This window comes from Myotis brandtii, unplaced genomic scaffold, assembly GCF_000412655.1.
Source record: "Myotis brandtii unplaced genomic scaffold, ASM41265v1 scaffold187, whole genome shotgun sequence".
Taxonomy (NCBI): domain Eukaryota; kingdom Metazoa; phylum Chordata; class Mammalia; order Chiroptera; family Vespertilionidae; genus Myotis; species Myotis brandtii.
This window is the reverse complement of record NW_005356944.1, coordinates 3,474,681-3,484,274: the sequence shown is the minus strand read 5'-3', so window position 1 is coordinate 3,484,274 and position 9,594 is coordinate 3,474,681. Positions and strand designations below refer to the sequence as shown.

The 9,594-nt window shown below is 54.2% G+C and overlaps 1 protein-coding gene across 1 annotated transcript in view; it reads left to right on the top strand.

The window, feature by feature from the left end:
- MRPL21 (mitochondrial ribosomal protein L21) overlaps positions 1-9,079 on the top strand; it is a 9,734-nt gene extending 655 nt beyond the window's left edge. The window contains exons 2-7 of the mRNA XM_005864365.2: positions 3,206-3,263; positions 4,272-4,357; positions 5,793-5,956; positions 7,850-7,902; positions 8,547-8,650; positions 8,967-9,079. Of these exons, the coding sequence (XP_005864427.2) occupies positions 3,206-3,263; positions 4,272-4,357; positions 5,793-5,956; positions 7,850-7,902; positions 8,547-8,650; positions 8,967-9,031 (530 nt within the window). The 3' untranslated portion in view covers positions 9,032-9,079. The remainder of the gene's footprint in view (positions 1-3,205; positions 3,264-4,271; positions 4,358-5,792; positions 5,957-7,849; positions 7,903-8,546; positions 8,651-8,966) is intronic.
- The last annotated feature ends 515 nt before the right edge of the window (positions 9,080-9,594 follow it).

Here is a 9,594-nt window from a genome sequence, read left to right as displayed (position 1 = left end):
CTTCGGGCGGCTGGTGTCTGCGTGCGGCCGTAGCATCCTCAGACCGTCGGGGCCCGGAGCGGGTGAGGCCAAGGCCGCGGGTGAAGGGAGGAAGTGGGACCAGCGGTGCTTCCCGCCACCCCGCCGTGTGTGTGTGTGTGTGTGTGTGTGTGTGTGTGTGTGTGTGTGTCCGACCTGATGCTTTCGGTGCTGAGCGCCTTTTTTGGATACCATCGGCTTTGGAGTCGGGGAAACCGAGGTTCAGATCCTGGTTCTTTAGTTAGTAGCTTAACCATTGAGGATGGCTCTCCCACTCCTGTATGGGCCTATGTTAGTGGGGAGCACAGTGAGGGGCAGAGAGGTTAGGCAGCTGCCCAAGGTCACTCGGCAGGGAAGTGGGAGAGGAGCGATTCGGACAGCGCGCTCCCGCTGCAAAACCCGTGCTTTGCCATTACCCAGGGCTGTGAGCCACTCTGTGGGCATCATCGATTTCATCTGGAAAAACGGTGATGAATGCCCTTGCCTAATCTTAACCCATTCAGCAAAAGCGTAGCGGTATGTTAGTCACTGGGTTATGAAGCTCCAAAAAGGTTCTCTTCGGCCTGAAAATGGTTGGAGTGTGTGTTTGCATGCAGGAGTGCTTATGTATGTTTCTAAATTGACCTAAATGTATACAAATCTTAGAGAATTTCGCCTTTTTTAGATGCCATACTTATGTTGTTTTGTTTTTTAAATAATCATCTTTTGCATGTCGACTTGTCTTTGGTGTGTCGACATAAGAAATGTCCAAACCTGTAGAGAATTTTCATTATAACGGGGGGAGGGTCCCTCAGCCCAGCCTGCGCCCCCTGGCAGCTGGGGACCCCTTGCTCCTTATGGCCTGCCTGCAGCTGCTGTGCTTGCCAGCCGCCAGCTGTGAGTCCAGCTTCTGGCTGAGGGGAACTCCCCTTGTGGGAGGGAGTGCACTGACCACCAGGGGGCAGCTCCTGCTCTGAGCATCTGCCCCCTGGTGGTCAGTGCGCATCATAGCGACCAGTTGTTCCGCCATTGGGTCGATTTGCATATTAGGGTTTTGTTATATAGGATTATATAGGATTTGAGCCAAAATGGCAATTGCCAGGCAGCAAGATCTCAACTACTCTGGAGAATAACAGTTTTGCAGTTTCTTTTATGCGTTTGGACTTAAGGAGGAAAGTAAGGAAGATTACATAAAGGTGGGAGAAGGCAAGGCAGGAATTGGGTCATGAGGCTATGTGCTTTTTGGGCGGGGGGTTATGCCTTCGAGGAGTATTACTCCTGTCTTTCAAAGTGTGTGACCTAGAAGAACAGAAACAATGGGCAGGCCTTGCTTAAAACCTTTCCCTAAGGAAGTGATAGGCCTGGGCTGTCATGGTGTGCTACCCACCATAACCTGGCCAGTTGGGAATTTATGATTTACTATAGCACCCCTTTTTCATCCACACATAGAAATATGACATCTTCACAAATAAAACGATGTCTGATTTGCTTTAAACTAATTGCAGAATTGGCAAGAGGCCATGTACATCGAACACGATTAGTCATGAGTTGATATCTGTTGAATCTGGGGAGGGGTAGCTGAGGGCTCAGTGTTGTGCACAGCATTTTCCGTAATAAAACGTGGGTTGAAGTAGGCAGGGAAGTGTTTACACAAGCAGTGGGACTTCCTCTATCCTGCTGACGTAAAACCACCGCTAGAATGCTGTGTTCAATTCCAGACTCAGCTTTTTAAGGGAGAATCACAAAGTGTAGTGAGTACAGAGAAGGTGACCGAAACGGTGAGCAGATGGGACCGTGAAGAGTGAGCGAAGAAAACAGAAAGGAAGGACCAGTCTCAGTCCTCAGAGCCATAACGGGCGGTTCTGTGGAAGACAAGGGACCACTTTTTCCCGGGGTGGGGCGGGGGGGGGTCCAAAGCTAAGCTAAGACCATAGGCAAGAGGTACAGAAACCTTCTAACTGAGCTGAGAACGGTGGGGTGGCTCGCAAGAGAGGCACTGAATTTCCAGTCACAGAATTACAACGGGGGCTTTATTTTATTTATTTATTTGTTTATTTATTTATTTATTTCAGAGAGGAAGGGAGAGGGAGAAAGGGATAGAAACATCAATGATGAGAATCATCAATCGGTCGCCTCCAGCATGCCCCACACTGGGGATTGAGCCCACAACCCGGGCATGTGCCCTGACTGGGAATGGAACCATGACCTCCTGGTTCATAGGTCGACACTCAACCACTGAGCCACACCAGCCGGGCCAAGGGCTTCATTTGAGGACTGGGCAGAGCAGATTTCATTCATCCTTGAGTACCTGTTACGTGTCAAACACTGGTCCCGGGTGGGGATACACCCATAATAAACAGACGACAGCCCTGCTCCTAAGGGGGCTAGCAGCATTCTGTGAGAGGGGTGTGCAGACAGGCTTTTTAAATAAGCAAATGGCAGAGTGTGTTACAAGCTGGTGAGTCTTGGGAGGGAGGGGTTCCGTTTGAACAGGATGGTTGGGAAAGGCCTGTCCACGGAGGTGGCGTTTCAGTGGAGACCCAGAAGAAATGAGGGAATTAGCCTTGTAGGTCCCTGAGGTGGGAGGGGTTCAGGGAAAGAGCAGTCAACACACAGGCCTCTAGGCGGGTGCGTGCCTGGCGTGGTCCGGGAAGAGCAGGGAAGCCAGGGAGGCAGGTGCCAGGGAACAAGGGGAAGCGTGTTGAGATGGGATGGCACTGCCTCCGCCCTGCGGGCCCCGGTGAGGGCTTTTGCCTTTTCTCTAATAAAATGGAAGCTCCTGGAGAGTCTCCACAAAATACTGGGGTGGCCCTGGCCGGGGGGCTCAGCTGTTCCAGCACCTCGGTCTCATGCCATTGGTCACGGACACCAACTCCATATGGGAGACAATGGGGTGAGAATACCCAGAGGCCGGCTCAGCAGGGCCATCCTGAGGCTCCCGCACCTGGCCCAGAACAGGGTCTGAACCTACCGTGCACTTGGGGGTCAGGAGTGGTTAATGGGTGGGTGGTGTGATGAATGGATTGCGATGCTTATGGTAATAACTAGTGACTGCACGTGATGTTCTTTGAGCTTTGTCGACCTCGATTTTCTGTAGACAAGTTGTGATGCGGTTTAAAGCGATACCAGCGACAGCTGTGTGTTTAGTGTCTTCATGGGAGGTTTGCATTTCACGGGAGTAACTGCCCCTGTTTCTCTTATTCCCCAGCCTCCTTGTGGTCCGCTTCTCAAAGGTTCCAGTCGCAGGGCACCGCGCGTCCACAAGGGTAATGTCGACGAGGGTTTGGGTGACTCTTCCTTTCACCATCTTTCTGATGCAAAACTTCAGACGTTTGGGTTTTTAGGAATATTTCTATTTTCTAACTTTTTTGACAGTATTTTCTCAGACCCTTGACATAAATAAATATAGACAGGACGTCACGAGTCCACAGAGCAAGGTGCCCTAGGCCTTCCATCGCGCTAGTTACCAAGGGGAAGTTGTAGCTCCCGCTGGGAGGTTTCTAACCGGAAGGTTGCACCCAGGCATGTTGGGTCAGAACCTCTGGGAGGAACCTGTGGAATTTGAAACAGCAAATTCCGTGTTAAATGTCATACTTAGGAAAGAAACTGCACTGTAAACTACAGAAGGTAGATTTGGCGAAGTCCCCTGGCTGGTGGGTGTACACAGACAAGAGCAGGACAGGGTGGCGGGTATGCGTGGGAAGCCCCCGGCCTGCCTGGCCCTGCTTCCAGGACTCTGCAGCCTGGGCCGGAGCGGGGCCGTCCATCTGAGCTGTGCCTCCTGGTCCGCAGAGTGGATTGTGCGTGTGTAGCTCAGTGGAGTTTTATGAGACTGAGTAAATCCTACATTTAAAGGGAGTGGACAGTGCCTGGTGTACAGTAGAGCACTCACACATCGCAGCCGCCGCCGCACCAGTCTCCGCAGGGGAGGCTCAGCGGGCCGTCTAGGAGGCGCCGGCACTGGGCACAGAGCAGGAGCTGAACCTACAGGCACTTGGTGCTGGGGTTGGAGGCCGAGCCAGAGCCTTCATTTCACTGAGCAGAGAAGGTTCCATTCATCATTCACGAGTGCCTGTCACGGGTCAAACACTGGTCCAGGGTGGGGATACACCCATAATGAACATACAACAGTGTATACCCCTGCTTATGAGGAGCTAGCTGGTATCCCGGTGGAGAGGGTGTGCAGGCCTGACCGGCAGTTGCACACAGCCATGTCTTACGATTTTCTCCTGCCTTTTCACACATGTGACGTGTGTATAAAATGTTTTTCACAGATACGTTCCTAAGACATCCCTGAGTTCACCCCCTTGGCCTGAAGTCGTTCTGCCAGACCCCACCGAGGAGACCAGACACCACGCAGGTAAGGAAGGGGCAGAGGCGGGCAGCACCCTCCCACAGGCAGTCACCTGGCCGTGGAGCCGGGTGTCGGCTCTCCGTGTGCCAGACCCACACAGGGAGCCTCTGCCTCACTGGCCACCGAGCAGCGGACTCGAGAGCCGCTCACTCAGCAGAGACCCCTGTGCACCTGCCATGTTCGAAGCGGTGGCGTTGGGGAGGGAAGGCGCTTGCCCATTTGTCTTCCCGCTGTTGGGAGAAACGTGAGTTTGGGACAGGTTTCTCTCCACACGGAAGAGAAGCTGCGCGACAGCCAGTGGCCGCCGGCCCCGGCCTGGCTGTTGGAGAAGCCGCCAGGGTGTCAGGGGCATGTCACCGCAGCCACCGCTGCCAGGAGGGGGTGTGGGATCTTCAATTTTCCAAAAAAGCTGGAGTCCACCTTAATGCATGGAGTCATTTAGTTGTTTTTTTAAACATATTTTTATTGATTTCAGAGAGGAAGGGAGAGGGAGAGAGAAACAGAAACATCAATGATGAGAGAGAATCATTGATCAGCTGCCTCCTTCCCACCCCCTCACTGAGGATCCAGCCCGCAACCCAGGCATGTGCCCTTGACTGGAATCGAACCTGGGACCTTTCAGTCCAAAGACTGATGCTCGATTCACTGAGCCAAACCAGCCAGGGCTGGAATCCTCTAGTTCTAAACACTGGTTTGGAGACTTAGAGAAAAGTAAGGCGCAGTCTGGGTCCCGGCCCCTTGGCCTCGTTCAGCCTCTGCTGGGACTGTCTCCAGGGCGGGCACTGTGCGGGTTCCGCGCCTGCACCAGCCCGAGGCGAGGCCGGCGGGTCGGGGCTCAGCAGATGCTGCTCAGACAGTAAATGGTCAGAGGACAGAGGGTCGTGACCTGAGCAGAGGCGGTGACCACAGAAGCGGGAAGCAGGCAGCCGTGCAGGAGGCGTGCAGGGTGTCGTTCCCGGTTTCCCTTGTTTGCAGAAAGGCCTGCTCTCCCTTTCAGGGTTTGCACCCTTCCCGGCCCCCAGCTCTTTATTAATAACAATCAGGAACCAAAAAGGGTGTAAGTTTCCACCCAGAGTCTGAGAACCGAGGCAGGCACGCTGTGCGCTCAGGCCAGAGAATGGCGGGAGGCAGGGCGTCCTGGGAAGTGAGCATGGGGAGCTTTATCTATCAGAGCCCATGTGCCCTGCATGCCAAGCTGCTGTGCTCCTGGGATAGCAGGGGACCCCGTGCCCAGGCGCCTGTGCCTGCAGTGGGGAGCACAAGGCTCGGCCACCAGCTATTACCCGCCTTGTGACCACACCACCAGGCGCCCCCTCCTTTACCCCCATCACACCGCTGCAGGAGAGCAGGGGGCGGGTATATAATAAAGTCCCTGGGGCCCGTGTGGAGGCGTAGCTGCTGCCTTTCCCCTGTGGTGATGCCCGTGGCCTCCTCCCCGCAGAGGTCGTGCGGAAGGTGAACGAGCTGATCGCCACGGGCCAGTACGGCCGGCTCTTTGCCGTGGTGCACTTCGCCAGCCACCAGTGGAAGGTGACCGCCGAGGACCTGATTCTGATCGAAAATGAGCTGGACCTTGCGTGTGGAGAGAGGATTCGGTTGGAGAAGGTGAGATTCGGTTTCTTTGTGCATTCGGGGACGCGGTCCTGGAGAGGGTTCCTCAGATCGGGGTGACCACGAGCAAAGCCAGGGGGCGGGAGAGTGAGTGAGTGAGGCGGCGGCTGGCCGGGCAGCGCAGACGGGCCTCGGGAGGTGGCCGAGCTGTGACGGCCCGGCTCGGGGGTCACTCCTCAGCGGAGACGGTCAGCGGTGCCCATTGATTGTCTTGCTGGCTAACATCCCACGGAAAAATACTCCATCACAGATACAATGAAAGTCCCAGTTGCGCATGTAGAGCTTTCCAGCCATGTTTATAGCTTCAGCTAGAACACTCCCCTGCCGTTCGATTTGCCGGCCTCTCTGCTTTGAAACAGCGAGGCCTGTTCCGAGGCCCTTCCCTGGGCACTGGCTCTCCCTGGCCGCTGGGAACTGCCTGCCCGGTCTGTGTATTTAGCTAAGCGTTCCTGCCCTTCGTTACGATTCTCTTTGCTGTGGCCAAAGTGTATTTGGTTTTTGCCTGCTCTGTTCCTACTTATAAAACTACATATAAAACATGAGCGCTCTGTACTAGATCAGCTTCCCAGGGTGTATACGTTACGTCAACATGATGGAATATGACACGTAGGATTTCCTGTATTGATGAAAACTCCTCCGACCTCCCTGGACGTCACAGACCCCATGAAGCAGGGCTCCCCCAGCAGGGATCCTGCAGGCTGAGCCATCCTGTCTCAGGACATGCATGTCGTGTACAGCCCTTGGTCACAGCGGGAATCCCTGCCTCGTGGAAAGGGGGGGTGTCGGGCAGGTCTCCGGTGGCTGGTGAACAAGGTCGTCCTTTGGGGTTGTCAGGTTTTTGCGTATTAACTCTTGCTGAGGCCTCGATCTGAGCACCTGCTTAGCTTGAGCGGGACGGCAGCCACCAGCGAGCGCTCCTCCGCACGGCCTGGACAGGAGCACATTGACTGTGTGTCTCGAGCAGGGGTGGGAACCTTTTCTCTGCCCGGGGCCATTTGCATATTTATAACATCGTTCGAGGGCCATACAATATTATCAACTTTAAAAAATTAGCCGCTCTACTTAGTCAAACATTTAATTACTCACCCCTCATGCCTTGGCCGGGCCAGGCGAAATGATTTCTCAGGCTGTATAAGGCCCCCAGGCCAGACGTTCCCCACCCCGGTCTAGAGTAATGACTTGGGGAGTGGTGTGAAGGTCTCTGAGAAGGCGTTATTTGGGAACATTTCACATTAACAAAACATGATGGAAAGCCCCATTAATGCCGGTTGCTTTTTATATTGTAGGCAATCCAAGAGTCGAGAGCATGTGCTGAAAGTGACTCTAAAACAGTTCGCTATTTGTCACTAATGTACGTTGGCCACCGGTGTTAGAGATGTGCTTTGTCTTTAGACATTTAATTTTAGTACAATTGGATTTTTTTCTCACAAGTAAAGTTTAAGACAGTCTTCCAACGTCCAATAAAAACAGCGCCACTGTTCCCTACCCAAGAGGGCAGCGGCGGCACGGGGTTCTGCTGCAGCAGGTACACCCAAGCCTGAGCCTTCACGTCTTTGCAGTCCTGTGACCAGCCTCAAAGACACGTTGTCTGATGTGCGTGTTTTTCCCTGCATGTTAGACTTCACTAAGGTTTGTTGTTGTTGTTAAATTAAAACACCGTCGTTTTCACAGAGGTTGACACAACTTGGTAAGTGATCACCACATCAGATAATCAGTTTCACCTGTCCTGCATCTGAGTCCCCTGCTGTTTACAGTTTGTTTAAACTAAAGCGATAGTGAGCTAGCAGGTCCCGCCCGCAGCACAGTTTCCAAACCTTACCTTTCCCAGTCCCAGTGCGTCCGGGCCCTCCCTGTTACTCACGGGTAACGCCCTGTTCCACGTCGCAGGTCCTGCTGGTCGGCGCTGACGACTTCACGTTGCTGGGCAAGCCGCTCTTGGGGTAACGTGCTCTCAGATGTGGGGCTCTGCCCAGGGCCGGGCGGTGAGGCTGGGTGGGGGTGTCCATCACTCGAACCATCGCCAAACACAAGAGGCTTATACAGTGGGGCCTTGACTTACGAGTGTCCCGACTAACAAGTTTTTCGAGATACGAGCCGTCTCTCGGCCGATTTTTTGCTTTGAGTTGCGAGCTAAAATTTGGGTTACGAGCCAGCTTCAGATACCCCACCGCTACTTGGCGCAGCGAACGTCACAGTGAACGCCACAACATCACGTGTCTCACTCGTTCACTTTAAGATTTGACATACGAGTAATTTGAGTTACGAGCTCCATCACCGAATGAATTAAACTCGTAAGTCAAGGCCCCACTGTACTTCATGATGGCAGATGCGAGGTGTCTCCAGGGGCAAGACTCCCAGACCAGGTCACTGGGCTGTTACTAACTCGTTCCCACATGGCCCGTAAGACCTGTGGACAGACTGCACTGTCTGTTACGCTTCTTTGTAGCTTTCAAAATGTCTTCAGGGGTCACATCACTTTTATGATCAGCAAAAAAGGAAAGTAAACTTCATTTTCGAAAACCTTACGTAAAGCATCGGCAACGTTGCCAGCTCATTGGGAAGGTCTGTCGTTGTTTATTTCCAGGAAGGATCTTGTTCGTGTAGAAGCCACCGTCATTGAAAAGACAGAATCATGGCCAAAGATCAACATGAAGTTTAAGAAAAGGAAAAACTATAGGAAGAAGAGAAGTAAGTTACAGAAAGCAGAGCTGGCGCCCTGCGGTCCCACCTGCTCTGGGCGTCACCCCGTGGGCCTGACAGGGAGGGGGACTGAGACACAGGCAGGGACCTCCCTGGACATCACAGACCCCATGAAGCAGGGCTCCCCCAGCGGGGATCCTGCAGGCTGAGCCGTCCTGTCTCAGGACATGCATGTCGTGTACAGCCCTTGGTCACAGCGGGAATCCCTGCCTCGTGGAAAGGGGGGGTGTCGGGCAGGTCTCCGGTGGCTGGTGAACAAGGTCAGCGTTGTGGTCAGGCTGTGACCGAGTTCTCTCTCTCCCAGTTATTGTGAGCTCGCAGACTGTCCTCCGCATAAACACCATTGAGATTGCTCCGGGTCTGTGCTGATCGTCGAGCCGGCATTTGCAGAAAAAAAATAAACCCGTTTTCCAGGGAGTCTGTTTCGTGTTCGATGCCGAAGCCCTGTGCCCGTCACCGTCTGGCTTGCGCGCCAGGTCTGAGCACAGCCTCCCTGCATCAGAGGCCGGGAACTGGGGGAGAATCACTGGCATGGCCTCCCCGGGCAGCCTGGTGCTGGTAAAACAAACTGGCGTGCTTGGCCCCCTCCACCCCCCACCGCAGGCACAGGCCCGGGGACCCTTGGGGAGGCGCCACTGGGACCCCGGAGCTGACACCAAGAGACACAACCCAGATCCCACTTCTGCGGAGACGGACAAAAACATGAGCAGATTCCGTCTCAGAATCACGGGAGGAGGGAGGCGGGAGGAAGGACTGCCCCGTGGGGCCGGTGCTTGAGAGCCAGTTCTGAGGAGCAGCAGAGACAGCAGGGCCAGGCAAGGCTTGAACTTGGTCCTGAAAGCAGCGCCGGTCCCAGGAGGGTTGGGCGGTCAGGCAGGCAGCCAACAGGAAAGAAAGGACGGGTCTTGAACCCTGAACCAGAGTGGCCCAGG